This window comes from Sinocyclocheilus grahami, unplaced genomic scaffold (assembly GCF_001515645.1).
Source record: "Sinocyclocheilus grahami isolate Dianchi unplaced genomic scaffold, SAMN03320097.WGS_v1.1 scaffold48.1, whole genome shotgun sequence".
NCBI lineage: Eukaryota > Metazoa > Chordata > Actinopteri > Cypriniformes > Cyprinidae > Sinocyclocheilus > Sinocyclocheilus grahami.
In genome coordinates this window covers 1040457-1061624 of record NW_015505227.1, presented here as the reverse complement: position 1 = coordinate 1061624, position 21168 = coordinate 1040457, and the positions used below count along the sequence as shown (strand labels likewise).

General features: G+C 38.1%; 2 protein-coding genes across 2 annotated transcripts in view; both read right to left on the bottom strand.

Moving 5' to 3' along the window:
• LOC107582913 (corticotropin-releasing factor receptor 1-like) overlaps positions 1-4247 on the bottom strand; it is a 56284-nt gene extending 52037 nt beyond the window's left edge. Inside the window, exon 1 of the mRNA XM_016268940.1 lies at positions 4005-4247. Coding sequence (XP_016124426.1) covers positions 4005-4247 — 243 coding nt within the window. The remainder of the gene's footprint in view (positions 1-4004) is intronic.
• A 6965-nt stretch (positions 4248-11212) lies between these two features.
• The window catches only part of LOC107582912 (corticotropin-releasing factor receptor 1-like), a 112427-nt gene continuing 102471 nt past the window's right edge, over positions 11213-21168 (bottom strand). Inside the window, exon 6 of the mRNA XM_016268939.1 lies at positions 11213-11362. Within this exon, the coding sequence (XP_016124425.1) occupies positions 11213-11362 (150 nt within the window). The remainder of the gene's footprint in view (positions 11363-21168) is intronic.

Here is a 21168-nt window from a genome sequence, read left to right as displayed (position 1 = left end):
TACACTTCTATCTTGCTTTTAGAGTGATCTTTGTTGGTGGACCACTCCTGGGGAGGGTAACAGTGGTCTTGAATTTCCTCCATTTGTACACAATAGGGCCTTTCTCACCGCGGGAACCTTTTCATAGTACCAGAACTAATTGTGGAACTACCCACTTTTTGGCATTTTCGCACCGCCGGAATTGGGTGTGATTTTAGTACCGGACTGCCTTTTTCAAGAACCAAATTAGATCCTACTAATGGGACCAGTTGTGCAGGGTCTAACCAGCACAACTGGTACTAATCGTGACGTACGTAGACATTGATTGGCCAAACGCGTACGAAAACCCCCTCCCCCGCCATGATTTAAAACGCTGTGTAAACATACTGTAAACATTGTGTCAACTTACTTCGCAAGTATGGAGAACAGCGATAGATGGACGGACGCTGAAGTGCAGGCACTTGTAGCAAATGTAGCACTGCCAGTTGTCATTGGAGATTCTTAGTCCTCCTTTCCGTTCTTTCAAATCGCTTTACGTATACGTTGACTTTCCATGTCCATTATTGTGAAATAAAACAGCTCCGATCACAGCATCCTCCATCCTCCTGTTGTTAATGTTGTTCTTCTTTGTTTCTGTTGTTGAACGCCATGCACAAATGACGTCGCTGTCGACCGGCTTACGTCACTTCTTAGTACACACTGTCGGTGCAAATGCAACCCTTTAAATGGTACTGGGAAATAGTTCGCGCAAAATCGTCCCAGTACTTTAGTACTGTACATTTAGTTCTGGAACTAAAGCGGTGCGAAAGGCCCTTATCTGTCTGACTGTAGATAGTTGGAGTCTAAACTCTTTAGAGATGGCTTTGAAACATTTTCTAGCCTGATGAACAACATCAACTCTTTTTCTGAGGTCCTCAGAGATCTAATTTGTTTGTGCCATGATGCACTCCAACAAACATGACCAAACTTTGATAGATCCCTGTTCTTTAAACAAAACAGGGCACACACTGACACCTGATAGTCATCTCACTGATTAAAAGCACCTCTGAACAGATGGACTCTAATTTCACCTTCAAATTAACAGCTAATCCTAGAGATTCACATACTTTTGCCACTCACAGATATGTAATATTGGATCATTTTCCTGAATAAATAAATGACAAAATATATATTTTCATCTCATTTGTTTGATTGGGTTCTCTTTGTCAACTTTCAGGACTTTTGGGTTTTTGAGTTATATTTATGCAGAAATATAGACAATTTTAAAGGGTTCGCAAACTTTCAAGAAGCAATGTATATATATATATATATATATATATATATATATATATATAAAAGCTATGTTTAAATTAATATTAAGTGAAGTACAATTTAGACACATAATCGACTATTTTTGTTCTATTCCACCAATGGAAATAGTTCAAAACAAAGTGACGGCAGAACCATTACGTCTCTGATCAACACAGTTGTGTTTCGTTCCTAAATGATTCAGCATTTTTAACTAATTTGTTGAGTCCCTCAGTCACTTGCTTCGTTCCTGAACGAATCAGCTGTTTTGAATGAATCTGATGTTTGAAAGAATCAATGATTCACTCATTTAGACAATGACTTGCTGCCACCTACTAGCATTTTAAGTTTCGTATTTTTTTCCAACATTTTATGTTTCTATATTCGATATTTTATATTTAAAACAATAATCTCATAGCAATTTACGCAATTGTAACTGCAGTGTAAATGCATGCATGCATGTACCTAAGGTTAGAAAAGTTGCCCTTAGAGGAATAATAATTTTACTTTATTTTAAGATTTTATTATACTCACTCTCATTACTCATTCTAAGAGAGGATTTTCTTTAATCTGTTGAACACAAAAGAAGATACTTGAAGAATGTGGGTAAAACAGTTGTTGGTAGCCATTGACTTCCACAGTATTTTTTCCTTCATACTATGGAAGTCAATGAGTACCAGCAACTGTTTGGTTACCCACATTCTTCAAAGTATCATCTTTTGTATTCAGTGGAAGAAAGAAACAACATGGAACAACATGAGGGTGAGTAAATGATGACAGGATTTACATTTTTGGGTGAACTATCCAGTTAATGGATGATTTCATTTCTGTCATTGCTTGTAGGTTTGGTATTATTTAGCAGTTTTATCCTGGCTTCACTGAATACTGAAAATGTCTTCCTTTCTGTTGTTTTTGTAAATACCACCCTAATTGCAAATTTAGAAATTACATTCTCCTCCTTCTAAAATCTATACCTAAGTGCAAAAATCAATTGTGAACACTTGAAACACTCGAATCTCCACTCATACAATCTGTACGGCTTTTATGCAACACTTCCTTTCACACGCTTCTTACTTCTGAGTCTCTGCATGGGTCTTGCAGACTTCCGGTGCTTGCTCACAACTGCATGTGTTTTAGTTATTAGCATTCCCACTGCCTGCACTAATAGGAGTGCATTATCACAGCTGTCTATTCAAGTCCTCCCCCTCATCACTCACTTCTCATTGATACACTGCACCAAGCCTTTTCCGCTTAAGATGTGTCCTTTCAAGAATAATCGCCCACTCAGAGTCGGGCTCCACAATTACAATCCTCTGCAACTAATATTGAGAGGGGTCACAGGCAAATGCTCTGAGTGATGCAATTTTAGGCCATTAACACGGTAACCAAAATCATAAACTGCAGGGAGCTAAAGCAGGCAGCTCTCTCTGCAGGAGCTCAACGCTAACAAGCTGTGGCTGCTTTGTGTAGTGCCTGCAGCACCAGAGGAACGAGCCTCCTAGAGCGTCCTTGAGCACAAATGGTGTGCAGATGTACTGGTAACATCCCGTGCTGGGTCCCAGTAAGAACGACCTGTCTGTCCACTCGCACAGTACAGTAGGGGTGCTGGCGAAGTGCCATTGCCTCATACAGCGACCATGTGCTCCAAGGTCTGCTGACTCTATCACCCTGCTAACTCTCATTGCGTAAGCATGGACAGAAATAGAAAAGCAGAGGTCCTCCTAATCTAGTGCTGCTTAAAGGAAGAATAAGTTTACTTCTGACTGTTTCGAGAGTGACTACATACAGAGAAGTCACTTATCAGAGGCTAATAGATGGTTATCACATCTCTAAAGCACTATTCAGATGAAAGTAGTTTTTTATAGTAGTTTTATATGTATAAATACACTCCCGTTCAAAAGCTTGGGGTCGGTAACAGGGTTACTATTGTTAACTAAAACTAAAATCATAAAAAAATCACCTATTTTAACTTAAAAACTTGACTTCAGTTGCTGCCTTAAATTTGGTTGTGCAAGTCATTTTAACATAAATTACATTAAACCGACATAAAAAAATTGAGTTGAATCGCATATAACTCATAAGAATAGTTCCTCATGGTAAGAATAGTTCCCTTTTTTGACATTCACTCCTACGTGTGTTGGGGTCATCCTTGAGAGCCCCAATCACCTCTGAGAGTATCAGAAAAGGCGAATGAAATTGGCGTGCAGAATTTGCATGCAAGGCCACACCCATATAGACGGGTATATAAGGCTGGCCATGTGCAAGCTGTACTTCGGAGCTAGAGCAACACATCTCATATGTGAAGCAAGCTTTTCCGATCACTTCAAATTACCACCGGATTATTCGGCACATTTAGTGGTCGCTCTCCTGCTGCACAGACAAGTGTGAGGCGGTTCCCATGGGTGCTTCGGCTGATGTTAAGAGTGAAATTTCCATCTTTAAAGAGTAAATTTCCTCTAAAAAAGCATTACATGGCGGTTCGCGTCTTTTTCGGTTCCCATGGGTGCTTCGGTGGATGTTAAGAGCGAAATTTCCATCTTTAAAGAGTAAATTTCCTCTAAAAGAGCATTACACGGCGGTTCACGTCTTTTCAAAGATGCCATTGCTCCGTGTTCTTCTGAATGTTGGGGATTTCTCTCTCCCTCCGACAGGCATGATCACTCCATTCTGTGATTGGGCCAAGCTCACACTGAAGAAACGTTCGTGGGTGGATCATGTTCTCATTGCGAGAGCATGACCATCAGAAAGTTGCGGTCGTGACTCTCATATGTCTTCTCAAGGAAGAGACTGAGAGCTTCCTGAGTTGCTCCCTGTCCTGGTCCTTCTACCTCTGGGTACGAGGCCTTGGTGGTGAGGGCAATCTGGGGGCTCCAGTGGAAGTGCATCAGCCAGGTAAGTAACAGATCGTCGCGGGCCTCCCATTCCCCTGCACGCTCTGTTACCCCGGTTGAGTTTTTGGATGAATTATGTGGCTCACCCATGGGTGAACTTCATTTCTCGTTCAGAGCTTAGGAGGAAGATGAGGTTTCTCTCGCAGCATTGTTGTGCAGACTTACGCTTTCTGACGTGGAGGACACTGCTGGTCTGCCAACTTCGGGTGTTCTGGCCCAGTCTGAGTCCGGCACAGAGTTGGCGGCTGTGCTTGTTTGGGCCGCCATGAGCACTGGGTTGGAGTACGTTCCACCGCTCTCCCCCAAGCACTCATTGTTGGATGATTGGTTTGTGGGAACTGGGAGGGACAAGTGCCCTCCACCTTTCTTCCCGGAAGTGCATAGGGAGCTCACAAAGACATGGAATGCACCATTTTTGGACAGGACATGCTTTGCGGGCTCCATCGTCCTCACTACCCTCGTCAGGCTACTAGGAACCCACGGAAGGCTTCAAAGGTCCTGAGATGGGCAAACAAGGAATGGAGAGGCTACACACCTGCTTGTCCTGGATTGCAGGTGAGCCTCACTCCCCTTGGGGGAATTTTACATTTTCAATAAAAGAGTTTCCTCCTTCCCTGGGTTTCATTCTTCCTCATGGTGTTTGTGGCTCTCGTCTTCTCAATGGACGGGCGCCAGAATCTCTGTGAATGAGACTCCTTCGCCTTCCCGCATTCTGAGGCCTCACGCCCAAGTTCAGGTAAGTGCTTTATGCGGCACCTCTGCTGCCTCTGGCCCCTGGACCAAGGTCAGTACACGCAAGACCTCCCGACGTGATGGACCTTGCTCTGCCTTGCAGCGGGCTCCCCACTTAGGGTACCCCAGGTATTGTCCCATTAGTACTGCTAGTGCAGTGCCTGGATGCATGTTTATTGCTTCCCAGCCTGTCACGTTGGCTGGTCAGGACAATCCAGCTCAGTTACACGATTCAGTTTGCCAGGCGCCCGCTCAGGTACAGTGGTGTCCTCTTTACCTCAGTGTGAGGAGAGAATGCTGCTGTTCTACGGCAGGAATTTGCGAACGTTCTAGTGAAGGACGCAGTAGGTCTTAGGGAAAGCATGTCCTGATAGTTAGGTTCCTAAGAGGCCCCTGGAGGTTGAATCTTCTGAGACCACGCCTCATCCCCTCTTGGGATCTTTTTGTGGTCCTGCAAGGTCTACAGAAAGACCCGTTTAAAACTCAGCAATCAGTGGAGCATAGTGCCCTCTCTCTCTGAAGACACTTCCTTGGCTCCTCAGAACAAAACTGAAGTAGAGCTTGCACGTGGCTGACCTTATATACCCATATATTCAGCAAATTCTGCACACCAATTTCATTGGCCTTTTCTGAAACTCTCAGAGGTGACTGTGGCTCTCAAGGATGACCCCCCAAACTGTCATTCTGACACACGTCTCCGTTCCCTCCATCAGGGACCCAGGGTTACCATATGTAACCAAGACATTTTTTTGGAAGAAGACTCTTATGCTCACCAAGGCTGCATTCATTCACTCAAAAATACAATAAAAAAGGTAATACTGAAAACATTATTACAATTTACAATAGCTGTTTTCTATTTTAATATAATATAAAATGTAATTTATTCAGGTGATGGCAAGGCTGAATTTTCAAGCAGCTATTGCTCCAGTGTCACATGATCCTTAGTAAATGCTGATTTGATACTCAAAAATATTTAAATATTTCTTATTATTATCAATGTTGAAAATGTGCATCTTAATATTTTGTGTGGAAACTATGAATTTAAGGGAGGGGAACTTTTTTTATTCCTTGATAAATAGAAAGTCTAAAAAACAATTTATGTGAAAAAGAAAAAGAAAAAGACAGTCTTGACTGTCTCTTTTAAACAATTTAACGTGAAATTAAATATATACAATGAAGAATATATAAAAACAATATTCAGATGGGAAGTTAACAGTACTACCAACTGGTATTTTACTCAGAATGTTGGCAAAATAAAAAAGTCCATAAAGAACGTGCACCGGGCAAAAAAACAACAACAACAACAAATTTTGCTCACAGTATTTGACAAAGGTCAAAACAAAATAGGACAAGCTTTGTGAAACAATAATAACCACAATCGCTGTCATTCCAATCCAGACAGGATTACAGCTCTCAGACGACCATAACTGCTCCATGATTTTAACCGAGGATGTTTAACGGAAAACACCATCTCGTTCAATTCTGACAGGATTAAAATCACAAAACTCATTTGTGAAACACAAAGTTACATGACCTCCTCAGGGAAAACCAGATCTGTCCAAAAAGCCTTCATCTACATAAACAGCAACACCAGAAATCTGTTAAAAAGCTTATCCCACTAATGTGACTTTTTTTATTTGTTTTTGCCAAGGGACATTTAATGGACAGTTGTTTAACCAAATTTAGCAGGACACATGCTATTCTTGTTACAGTCACACGAAAATCACAATTGCTGCTTTCATGGATTTGTTTGTTTGTGTTTTAAGTAAAAGCTCTGATTGCTTGAAATAATGAAGCATTATTCAATTTAGTTAGCCACTATGGGGCTTTCAAATATAAAAATATATGCACAATTTTCCATAGAAAAGTACTTTTTATAGATAAAAAACACTTTCCTTGTGGGATAAAGAGCCTCGTTTTCAGCTTGCATTTATTATGGTTTATTTTGAGGCATTATATGTAGAGAAATGCTATGGTGTTTACTGTCATTCTGTTTCTCTGTATTCCCTCCTGTCTCTGCCCTGAGGGCACATGTAAGAAGGTTTTTGTGTCACACAGGACAGGAAGGTTCTCCCAGTCTAGCCTTTTGCCAAGAAACAGGATGAAAAAAAGCTAGCTGCCAACAGCGGCTTGTCACTGTTATGTTGACCTGAGCCATTGCGGGTGAGCCCTTCAATGGTGCCGCCCACAGCAGCTTTGCTCTCCTTTCATACTTTGATGCCTCCTGCTTTTTATTCTCATTCTGTGAATGACAGAGGAGTCGGGTTAAACTCGTTTGACAGGTGAGCACTAATATAGAATACAAGGCCATTTCTAAAATTACGCGAGAGGTTACAGCGTTCTGTAATCTTAGTGACAGTACAGAATAAATCTGAATATGTAAATGTAAATTGTGAATATGTAGTTATAATTATGAAAATATAACTGCAAATCAAAATATATATATTTAAATCCTGAACATTGTAAATAGGAAAATATTTATTGTCAACAAACCTATATAATTATATATTTATTATCAGGCATGTCAATATACATTTTAATGAAAACATTATGCTTATATATCCTGTATACTGGTATCAATGCAGATATTGTACTATATTAATTATTGTAAGTGCATCTTGCTAATCTAAACCAAAATGAGTATTTTCCCTCTACTTTAAAAAGGCTGGCTGTGGTACCAATAGGTCCTCATGGTGACAGTGTTAATCTTTTATACACAATTCAACATGTCTGAGAGGGATAGGGAAACAACATAATCTGTTTACAAATAGTGATTTTAATTATATAATTGCAGCAGCATGTGATGGACAGCAATAATTACAATAATTAATATAGTACAATATCTGCATTGGTACATGTACAGGATACATAGACGTACTGTTTTCATTTTAAAAAAAGCATTAAGAACATCTGCCTATATTGACATGCCTATTAATAAAGATATATTTATGTTGAGATGTAGACTGTATATACAGATTTGCATTTATATACTCAAGATTTATAAATATACATTCTGATTTATAATTAGTCAGAATAATAACTACATTCACAATTTACATTTATATATTCAAACGTACAACTACATATTCAGATTTAATTCTATTTATTCAGACTTTTAACGATACGTTCAGATTAACCTCTATACATACAGTATATTCATGATTTACATTTATATATTCAGTTGTTATCTATATATTCAGACTTATAAGTACATATTCAAAACTATATATTCAGATTTACTTCTATATATCCATGATTTACATTTTTTTATATTACAATTTGTATATGTACATACATTTACATATTCATGATGTCCCAGAAACACTTCCAAATCCTTGATCCCTTGCTGTGTAAATGCAGTCTGCTGAAACATTAATGAGCCAATTTAATAGTCCTGTCCTTCTGTCCTTGTGGGCAGACACAAAATGGCTGGAGGGTCTGAGTGCAAGAACACTCTGTGTTTATCCTGCATATCTGTTTATTGTGTATTTCATTACACTTTTTTTTCCTGCTAGAGGACCCACTTGAGCCCAACTACAACTTTACAACCTCTGTTCTCGCACCCAGCCTCAATATATCCATGACGCACTGACTTGGGAACATTAGCTAGACAGACAGAGGGTTATCAGCAGGGCACATTGTTGTGAAAAGCAGCATCCAATAAATCTGTCAGCTGACTCCTAGCGTGATTTTGATTGGAAATCCAGGGAAAGATGCCAGAATATCTTCCCCGGATTAATAAAGGCAGATTAAATCTGGGATAATCTAGTCTAAATAATCCTAAACAGCATGGATATTTAATCTGCTCACTCGCCTCAATCTGTGGCCCTAACACCAACGAGTGTGCGGGAATGCTGAAATACATGACTATTCTCCTCCTCACATCCAGTTTGGCACATTGATCCAGGCTAATTAAGGCTTGGACATGATCCCATAGAAAACAAATCTCTCAGTTTGATTGAGGATAATATAACGAGAGCCAGCTCAATTAATTCAGTTCTCATCCCTAAAATGGCACTTCTGGACTGGAATAATTATAAAGAGGAGTGCACATGCCCTTGATGTGCCCTTCATTTCTACACCATCAGTCTAAAATCTCTTTGCTGGGATCACTCCGCTGACCCATGATGTATTGATTTCTCAGGTGCCTTGACAAGAGAGAGAGATAACCTGGACAGGTTGTCCTTGGACCCCAGAAGCCAGAGCCCAAGAAGGGCTCGTCGCCTGTGATCAGAGAGCATATACAATTCTCCATTCTCTTCCATTCAGCTAACCACCTGATGTATAGTTTTTGTCAGCAGCTGGAAAATCAATTGATGTTGAAAATAATAAACAAAATAATAAAGTGTGATAAAACTATTAGGGTACAACGGGGCTAAAGGCACCCCGGGGGAAAAGGCACCTTTGATATTATTTTCATCTAAACCACTAGATGGCACAAAAAAGGGGCGTAGCACTTTCATCTGCTTTTCAAGATGCACGTGTATTTTTATCTGATCCTTGACAGCAGTGCAAAGTAGATTCTGTGCTTACTTGATCTAATATTTTATGTTTTAAAAAATGTTGTAGATTTAAGTAGCAAATGAGAATCGCTAAAATGAATGCATATATTTTGAGACAAAGGTCTTCTTTGTGATTTTCAGTTTTGTATGAGATAATTAAAGCAACAGTTTTTAAATAACAAAAGAATATGTAAACGTACAGTATTTGGGGTAAAAAGCACCCCTGCTGTTGGGGCTAAAGGCGCACGGTAATTAACATGATAATTAATAGATGGCTGACTTTTCCATTTGTTGACATGACACGGTTAGATTCAGATGGTAAATATAATATATTATGTTGGGTGTCCATATTAGAGATAATCACCATGTTTAGAATGAAACCATCATATTTAAAAACATGATATTAATCATATCATATAATAAAATATAATTTGTTGTTACTACTGTAAATATATATGCAATTATTATTGGATCTTCTTCAATACTTTCAGAATCTTTACTTATTAAAATTATTTTTTTTCTGTATTTTTGTTTCTAACATATTTTAATGACAGTATATTTATTGAAAAAAAAATTTTTTTTTTCAAAATCATTTGTTGACATGACACGGTTAGATTCAGATGGTAAATATAATATATTATGTTGGGTGTCCATATTAGAGATAATCACCATGTTTAGAATGAAACCATCATATTTAAAAACATGATATTAATCATATCATATAATAAAATATAATTTGTTGTTACTACTGTAAATATATATGCAATTATTATTGGATCTTCTTCAATACTTTCAGAATCTTTACTTATTAAAATGATTTTTTTCTGTATTTTTGTTTCTAACATATTTTAATGACAGTATATTTATTGAAAAAACATTTTTTTTTTCAAAATAAGCAGAAAATAGTACAAACTTTGCTAAAGTTATTTAAATTATAAATTAAATATTTAAAAAACATTATTTTAGCTGAAGTATTTGTATCAACACCGTAACGTACCCCGTGTGTGGGGTAAAAGACCACTCATGCCACCTCATCATTTATAAGATTTGTAAACAAAATAAACAACTTGAATGATTTATTTTCACACAAAATATGTTGCTCCATTAATGTTCAATACAATGTATATATTTTTTCTGCAATTATACATTTTAGTAGAGGTGTGAGAAAAAAATCGATCCATCGATGCATCGCGATTCTCTCTCCAACGATTCTGGATCGATTCTGAGAATTTCAGAATCAATTCTGAGCTTAGTTTACCAGATGCGCGATGACGCAGAGTTTGCTTTAGAAACACCCGTATTATGCTTGCTTCCAATTCCTCACACACATACACCACTCGAACCTTCCGTAAAATAATATTTCATAAAGTTCGGAAAGGTTGAAGTGAAGGACATTCGCGGGCTTATACAATAATTTATTGCTCTATTTTCCCTATTTCTACTATTTTCTTAATGAATAAGGAGAAAAACCTGCAACCATGTTAAAACCCAAATATTTTTTTGTTTCATTTGAGAGTCAATGGTGTGTGCTTGGAGCAGGACTATATGATTGCAACCATTGGCAGAAGTGTGTTTGAAACATCAAGTTATTATTTTTGCAATTCCATTTAGTTGGTGGCACAAAAATGACACACTTTACCTTTAAGTGAAACCTAATCAATGACTCCATTAGGTCTCCTGAGCAATACATTTCCCCCTAAATCTTTTACACTCCTGAGAATCCTGAGTTACTTATTCATCCACTCACTTCACAACGCAGTAGCAGCGGTTCATACATGAATCTCTCTCATGCAAGTCCACCAGTGTGACTAATGCAGATGTTCAGTTCTGTTGAAAACCCCTCAGAGCAGAGGCACTCACCCACCTTAGCCTCATGAAGAGGATGAAGGCGATCAGCAGGGCTCCCAGAGAGATACAGTGTCCCAGGTAGTTTATGATGACTGCAATGTGGTAATGCAGCTTGCTCTTCTTCTGAAAGATCACAAAGGGACAGAAACACATATACATTAGGAAGATGAGAGACTGATGTCCTGGAGATATCTGACATCTAAATCCCAACAGGAAATCACTCCTAAAAGCTTTTTTGGCATTACAGGGACAGAGAGAGAGAGAGAGAGAGAGAGAGAGAGAGAGAGGAAAAAAAAAAAACTTCCTGAGGACTCTTAGGAACTCTATGAGGAACAAAAATAACTGACTGCCCTCTATAACTGATATTTTGCTACCTGTTAATTATCCAGTTAATTTAATGTGACAATAATTTGTTATAAAGTAAATAAATAAGTAAATACAGTGGTGTGAAAAGGTTTCTGCCCCCTTCCTGTTTTTTTAATTTTTTGCATATTTGTCACACTTAAAAGATTCAGATAATGCAAGTAAATACAAAATGCAGTTTTTAAATGATTATTTATTTTATTAAGGGAAAAAAGCTGTCCAAACCTGCCTGGCCCTACGTGGAAAAGTAATTGCCCCCTAAATCTAATAACTGGTTGTGCCATGCTTTGACGTCTCGCTGCTCCATTGGACGGATTTGACACGTGCTTCAGAACGCGGTCACGCAAGGGCGTTCCCAAAGCATCTCGAAGCAGCGTCTCGTTCCCTCGGGGAACCATGGTTACATAAGTAACCTAGAGACATTTTCTTATAGAGTGCAGAATTCATGGTTTCATTAATTATGGCAAGTTTGAAACATTAAAGTGTGACAAACATGCAAAAAAAAAAAGAAATCAGGAAGGGGGCCAACACTTTTTCACACCACTGTATGTAAATAATAAGTAAATAATACAATACAAATCTATCAAATTAAAAGTAATTATAAGCAATTTGATTTATTAACAAAGCACAATTAATTCATTCAATTAAAATATTCAATTCAATTTAAAAAACCATGCTGTTTAATATTTTTGTGGAAACTGATTTTTCAGTTTTACATCTTTTTCAAAATAATATACAAAACAAAACATTTAAAACATAAACATTAATGCTGCTTAATATTTGTACAAACATTTTTTCCCAAGTATATGTATAATTATTAACTATTTTAACTATATTACACTCTCAGAAATAAAGGTACAGCAGCTGTCACTGGGGTGGTACCTTTTCAAAAGGTACTTATTTGAACCTAAAGGGTCCATTTTGGTACCTTAAATGGTTATTAAAGTGTAAATATTAGAACCTAATAGTTACAAAAGTGTACCTTTTGAAAAGGTACTGCCCCAGTGACAGCTGTTGTACCTTTCTACGTGTGTTTATGTAAACTGCACAGTTGCACAGTATGGAAAATCAAAAGAAAAAAAACTAACAGGGTCAAGACCACTGAAAAAAAATCAAATGGCAGCTATTCAGCTGGCAGGTATTTGAAATAATCCTAAATCAACAATCTTCAAAGCAGGAAATATTTTGTGTTACATTAAGAAATTGCAATCCCTCGTCATACTACTGATTGGATTGGCTACCTTTAAAACCCTTTCATCTTTACATTTTCTAGATTATTGCATTTATTTGGTGCTGCCAGATTAGATTTGTGTGCCTCAGTGAATATTAATGATAAAATAAGCATTAAATAAATAACTTTACATCACACAGCAGCCAACACATGGACTGACCCTTTACCTAATCACATGCTAAAAAAAAACAAACAAAGCAAAATAAGTCTCATTCGTAATCATTAGCCGTGCACATGAGGATCACATTACACCACTCTACCTGACACTAATGATAACAGCATCCAACCAGCAACTGTTTCCAACTGTTATGAATATTTTGCTCTGTGATGAGTGAGGCAGATGTTCATGGACTCCACTATCATGATGATTGCCAACCTGACATAATTCCTTTAATTAAGCGATTAGCTTTGGCTCAGTAGCCTGCTTATAGCACAACAACTCACATAAAGCTGAAGCTTATGCCCATGTTTGGGCTAACATATTATGCTTGTGGAAAAAAAACATATTAATAGCCTGGCCAAATGATTCCATGAAGCATATGTTGATCACGTAACACTCAGGTTAGTGTGTGTGAGCATATAGGCATCATGTGCTCTTTCATTGCAGGCCCAGCACCTTTCTTTTCTCTTGCCCCTCACAGTGTCCTCCTGGTGCAAAAATCTGTCGCTGAATTCCTACAGGATGGGCCTGTGTTGCAAACCCCCACTGGTCACTGCAGACCCTGCGGACCACTGAGACCAGAGGACCAGACTGTCTAAGCAGGGGGAGGAAAGGCAGTTCTGCAATCCAGTGCCTACAAATCCACAAAGGCTCATGAACAAGCCAGCTAGCACAATTTAACCCAGCAGAAACCGCTCAGATGGCAAATCAATCAAAAACCGCAAGGACTGACGTGCTTATTGCTTTAGGGGTGAGGTAATCCATTAGAAGAGAATTTGGAGAACAATTCATATATTTTTTACTCCACATAACATAGCAGTCCCCATAAGAGATAAAGATTGATCTCTGCTTTCCCAGATACATGCATAAAGACGTCGCCAAGATGTCTGCCAAAGCGTGCATCATCTGAAAAGCAATATAATCAATTTTAAATGCCTTGTGTAAAAGCATCTGATATCAACTTAAAGGGATAGTTTACACTAAAATTAGTCTCAATTATTCAACCAACCTCATATTGTTCCAACACCTTCATACAAAAACACAAAAGAAAGTATTTTGATCGATGTTTTCCTACTGTTTTTGTGAAACAATAAAAGCCAATGGGGTCCAAAACAACAGTGGACCCCATTAACTTACCTTTTTAAAATATCTTCTTTTGTGGTTTGGAATGTCATGAGGGTGTCATGAGATTTTTTTCAGAATTGCTTGAATAGAAAGTCTCAAATACATCACACACACACACACACACACACACACGATATCTCAAAGACAACAACGATCCAGGAAACAGGTCCAATTCCTACCCCAATCTCACTGTGTTAGTTGAGGCAATGGCATTATGTCTGGCCCAGTCAGGCTTCTCAAACTAAACTATTACAATTCTGTTCAGAGCTGCTCTGAAATACACACTTTACCTCTAAACTCTCCCTTTCAACTGTCAGACTAAAGGACTCTAAGAACCCTCCACGTTTTTCTATAATTTAGGAATTAGTAGGGGTCCACACTCTCCCCCTCTGATGCTACTTCTTTTAACTAAATCCTGAGAGAAGGGCTCTTCAAAGCAACCTCTCCTGATCCCTGCATTGTATCACACGTGCCCTATTTTAAGAGGAGGCTCGGCACACCAACACATCCATGGTATGGTCACCAATAGAGAGCAAAATGTTCCCCCTCGGGATGCTGCTGTCTCCTGGCTAGACTACGAGTCGTCTAAAGGCAAATGGATTCGCACCCGGAAAGCCTGTGGGAATGCCTGCTTACACATTCAGAATTTTGCTGTCAGTTTGTATTTTTACAATGGAAAGTCTCTTGTAGGCTTTTTGGAAATTTCTACTTCACTAGATACATAAAATGCTGCATAAAAATTGGGCCATTCTCTACGGATGCTAGCTGGAAGGGGATTGACTACATTCTTGCATTAGCACCCTATCTATTACAGACCCCACAGGGAGCTTGTAGGCAATGGCAGATGCATTGTTGATGCCCTCTTGTTGCACTTTCCTCTGTAGAGTGCCTTCTTGTGTTAAGAGAGCATGAGGGTTTAGCAATCTTAGCACCTATGTGGCGAAATACTTTAGGCAGTCGAAAAGAGGAAACAGTCTTTTAGAGATATCTTGGCTCTCAAACTTCTATCTATAAAGGACTGCAAAGCAGTCGGAAACTTCAACCTTTTACAACAGTGTAAAATGTCATGAGGTAATTATGCTTTCGAAAACATTTCCACTACAAAATCCTCAGGAAATTCTACTATTAGCTGGATATGTCAACATTTCCTCTTGGAAAAATCATTTACAAGACTAAAACGTATTTTGGACACTTAAACATTCCTGAATGCCATTACAAAATCAAAGCAAGTGATCATACGCTCTTAAAAATAAAGGTTTCTTCAGCATAAATGGCAATATGTGATTTTTTTTTTTGTGTGCAAAACCTTACCAAATAAAATAAATAATGAGATAAAAGACCTCGAAATATTGTGGCTCACTGAACATCTTAAGGTAATGAGTTAATTGTGCAACTGGATTAAAATCATCTAAGACAAGCCAGGCTAGAGGGCCTGAATCGGTCACTGGCCTTCATTAACTTGTTGCACTCTGCCTGTGGAGATTCCTTTAGTGGTTTAAATTGAAATCTTATTATTTTTGAGAGACACTGGATTGCTGTGTGCTCCTTTTGTGATTCAGTTTGTATATTTTTGGCTCGGAAATCTCACCGGTAAATGACAAAGCTGCTTTTCACTGCTTAAATCAATCCCCAGACTACCCTTGGCTCTCCCAAACTTAGTTTTCAAAAATGTGTTTTGAATCTTCTAGAGGGGAAGACACCAGCTTTTGCATTTCAAAGAGTCTCGAAAACATTTCCACTACAAAATCCTCAGGAAATTCTACTATTAGCTGGATATGTCAACATTTCCTCTTGGAAAAATCATTTACAAGACTAAAACGTATTTTGGACACTTAAACATTCCTGAATGCCATTACAAAATCAAAGCAAGTGATCATACGCTCTTAAAAATAAAGGTTTCTTCAGCATAAATGGCAATATGTGATTTTTTTTTTTGTGTGCAAAACCTTACCAAATAAAATAAATAATGAGATAAAAGACCTCGAAATATTGTGGCTCACTGAACATCTTAAGGTAATGAGTTAATTGTGCAACTGGATTAAAATCATCTAAGACAAGCCAGGCTAGAGGGCCTGAATCGGTCACTGGCCTTCATTAACTTGTTGCACTCTGCCTGTGGAGATTCCTTTAGTGGTTTAAATTGAAATCTTATTATTTTTGAGAGACACTGGATTGCTGTGTGCTCCTTTTGTGATTCAGTTTGTATATTTTTGGCTCGGAAATCTCACCGGTAAATGACAAAGCTGCTTTTCACTGCTTAAGTCAATCCCCAGACTACCCTTGGCTCTCCCAAACTTAGTTTTCAAAAATGTGTTTTGAATCTTCTAGAGGGGAAGACACCAGCTTTTGCATTTCAAAGAGTGAGAGGTTACACAGGAATGTACAAAGTTCTGAATTCCCCAAGAAAAAAAAAACAATGATCTTGGCTATCTTCAGTGTTATGATACTTCAAAAACAGATGAACAATAAACTGTTCTGGTAATAAGTCCCTCAAAATCAAGTAAAGGTCTGGTGATTGTCAATAGTGACAGAAAGTTTGGTTCCCTAAATATTAAAAACAAAATGTACCATGTCACAACAAGCTTTTTTTGGTTACTGGATTTTTCTTCATCTGTGGGCACTTTTGGTCCCATGGACTAACAGAAACGTCATTAACATACCATTTGATCACCACCATTATAATACACATTTCAAACTCATTAGTTTACATAATGTTTCTACTAACAATGCCCAACAGCGTATTCAGACATATTCTGTCATCCCCCCACCCCCCCAGAACCACCATGAACAAATCCCATTTCCACCATTTGTTTTGTGGAATTTCTGGAATAAAATGGCTGGCTCCTGTGTTTTACAAAGTCTAACTTTGTACCTAGCATGTTATATATCCTAAATACACATTAAATAATATTGTCATGGTTTTTGAATACTTTGACAAAATTACAGCATGACTGCAAATGACACATAATAAATATTCATACATTGACTTTTTTTTTGTTTGCACATAGCACGTCCAATATTTCATTTCAAGCATGCTTTTCACTGAAAGTACAATAACTTGTTTCCTTTAAACATTGATATAATGAATTTTCATACAACAATACTGAACTCCTATATTTAATACTTAAAAAAGAAAAACAATTATGATTATTATATTATTGATTATTATATTATTGTACTTTGAGACAGAAAGTGTCGGTCTAGAGAGCAAAATGATAACATCTATATATAATAAGGCATAGGTAGAGATAAAATAAATAATGAAAAGTTTCCAAGAACTTAATACGTCCTTGTTATTGTCACGGAAACACCTGCCTCACCAGCCGAATCAGCCTCCTACACCCGCTCACAATCACCTGATTACTGATCACGAACACCTGCACCCACTTACCACACCACTCAAATACTCACTCACCTCATTCACTCATCGACTGGTCTCAAGGTTGCAAGCTATTCTGTCCTGGTTCCTCGTCTTCCAGTCTGCCTGTTCCCCCTCGGAATCCTCAGTTCTCGGCCGAAGATAAGACTGTGTTTTGCTTCCCTTACTGCCTATGTTGAACTCTTTTTGGTTGGAAGCCTCTCTTACGTTCCTGTGATTAAACGCTCGGCTTAACGTTATCCTGCCTGTCTGCCTCTTTGTCCCGGTTGTGACAGTTATTTAGAGGGAAAAATAGTACAAATCTGTTAGTTTTAATAAAAAAGCAACCCCTGGAACACAAAACTGCTTGTAGCCGCACAAACATCCATCAATTGTCAGATATAAACATATCACAACATTTTGAACATCATTATGATAACGTTTATGAAAGTCAGTCCATTCTGCTTGAATCCTGTGACAGCTGCCACACTGCACTGTCTCTTAGTCTTTTCTTTTCAGCCTGGAGTGCAGCGATTGTTTTATTTGATTTATGATCGATTTATTCGACCTGCCTGGCCGCGTATGTCCCCAAGGGCGAAACCCATACAAGTGCAGCCTCCCCTGCTGGCTCCATTTCCACATTTGCCTAAGCTGTGAGCACCATGCAGACACCACATGTTCTCCTATGTGAGCGAACGTATTAATTATTAAATCAACAATCCTGTAGGAAACAGATGGCACAGATAGCGGGCAACTAACACACGTCTGCCTGGCATTTTGTGTGTGTGTGTGCTACTGTTTGTAAGTGGGTGGTTTTAGACTACCTAGGATCTGTCACATGTCCCAGCGGTACCTTGTGCCAGTTGGCTCAGATGCTGAATTGTGTGTATTGCATAAATATCACTAGAGGATAATTGCAGTTATTTTTTGTTTTAAAATCCAAACAAAAATGTGCTTTCCGTTTGTTCTTTCTGCTACATGATGTTTACAATGACAAGAGCTGAAGTGCTAAAACGTCATCATCACCTAGCGTTTAACTAGCGTTTGTGATCAATAAACACTACTGTGTTTGTTAATGCACTCTCAATTTGGACTTGTATGAATACATCAAGCTGTGATGCACTTCTACAACGCACAGCTCATGGCTCAACACTAAACTATAATGAATGGTGTTGCTAAAAACAAACTTTAACACAAACACGCCTCATCTATTAAAACTCTGCATCACAGAGAAACTGTCAAGCCAGATTCTTTCAGATTGTTTTCTCAAAATAACTTACAAAATAAGTAACTACAGCTATTTGCAATGGGCAGGAAAATTGATTAAACGATTAATTTCCCCCAAAGATGAAAATTCTGTCATCATTTACTCACCTTCAAGTCGTTCAAAACCTGTATTAGTTTCTTTCTGCTGATGAAGACAAAATAAGTAACAATTGACGGTAGCCATTTACTTACATAGTAATTTTTATGGAAGTCAATGGCTTCCAGCAAATGTTTGTTAACCAACATTCTTCAAATTATCTTCTTTTGTGTTCAACTGTAGAAAGAAACTCATGCAGGCTTTGAACAAGGGTGTGTAAATGATGACAGAATTAAAATATTTGGGTGTTATTCTTTTAATTATATAATATGATGATTAAATAATCAAATGAATTGCAATTAATCACATTCATCAATATTTGCTGCAAATTATGCAATAGTGGGGTAGAAAGACAAACCAATGAATAGACATTTCAAAAAGTAGCTTAATAATTACTTGTACTTAATTAATGTGGTAAATTGACCCTGGTATTAACATTTTCACTGAATTTTCCGAAGTAATTTTAATGTCACACATCCACTCCCGGAATGCATAGTAATATACTTGGCTTTATGGTGCAGTTAATGCTGAACAACTGGCTTAATGTATTTTTTTATGGTAAAGTGAGTTTTGTTAATTGCCAAGGAGATGCGTTCTGGGAAAGTTGCTTTCCAAATCATATGTTTATTTTGTGAACAAATCCGACTTGATAAGCTCTGCTGCTTGTCTGAGAGAAAGACCTTATCTCTCTGTGAGCTTTATTGCCTTCTGTTTCTGATTCTAATTTAATTTGAATGTGAATAGCATCATCATCAGTGTTGATTGTGTATTGAATTTTTTTTTTCATCCTGCTAAAATATGGTTCTCAAATGGTGGGTGAGTGACGCCAAAAACTTAACAACAACAGTTTGCTGAGGGTGACCAGGCAACTGCTTGTGTCTTGAAGTACTCTTCACAGACTACAATAGAAAGACACAATGACAGAACAGCAGCACTGAAAAACCATTGCATGGGGAAGAACACATTTACATTTACAATAACCTGAGTGATAATGGAAGAACAAGCATTTATTCAGTTCTTCTGATGGCCACATTTAAAATATTCTGCAGTGGGGACTTGACTCCACTTCATTTGCTCCACAGTGGCAGGCCCAAATGTCAGGCAGGCCACTGGGGAGTCTTAGTACAGAAAGGCTAAAAGGTTTAAAGACTTTGCCGTACCTCTGAGTACCACTGTTATGCTTTTAAGTTACGATACCAAAGACTTCATGACTCTGAATTTTTTTCACACTCATTGTGCAAAACACAGATATTAAAGGGGTCATATGATGCGATTTCAATTTTTCCTTTCTCTTTGGAGTGTTACAAGCTCTTGGTGCATAAAGAAGATCTGTAAAGTTGCAAAGACTAAAGTCTCAAATCCAAATCAATATTCTTTATAAAAGTTAAGAGTCAACCACGCCTACCTAAAATGGTTCGTTCTAACACGCCCCCACATATCTACGCCACTATGTAGAAATATTAGCATAATGCCGCCTGTGTGTGTGTGTGTGTGTGTGTGTGTGAGGGGAACAGGGTCACATCACAGGAGAGTGAACTGCCTGTCATAAATCATAGCATGTCAGCTGTCTTAACCTCGGCTTGTGTACTGCATCACTGTGTCTGTCAGCGACTCTGTTGCCCTTTCGGGCTTGAACTGATGGTAAAATGAACGACATTATTAACTGTCTTGATATTTACTTTAAAAGCTAAAGCTTGCGATTATGATAAGGGGCGTTACATTTCCGACGCGTGCTTGTGGTGTTCGGCCAATCACAATGCACTGGGTCAGCTGGCCAATCAAAGCAGACTGCGCTAGTCAAAGGAAGGGGCTTTGTTGAAAATGACGTGTTTGAGAGAGGCGGGGCATAGAGGACCTACAATAATGTACAGTATTTGAAAAATGTTTTTTGAACATTAAAGCATGTCAACATATTCTGTTATACCAAGTACACAAAATAATGATCTTTAAAATAGCATAATTTAAGTGATGATTGAAGTGGCAAGAAAAAATAGTTGCAAGGAAATACATATTCTATTTAAAAGGAGTGGTGGACTGTGACTTGGGCCAGTACAGTAGCCTACTTAAAAATTACTTGTTTACATAAGATATATAAAGTATTTTATATTATTTAGGCACTTATAGGCTATAGTTTGACAGAATATTCTAATTCAACATGCCATGAGAAGTTTTCAGTTTTGATTATTGGGGGGGGGGGGGGGGGCCCCCCCCCCCCCCCCCCCCCCAAACAACCCCCCGCCCCGGGTTTTTTTTTATTTTTTTTTTTTATTCCATTTTTTAGTTTTGTATCCTTGTTAAATGTTGACTGCTCTTTTAAATAAAACTTTAT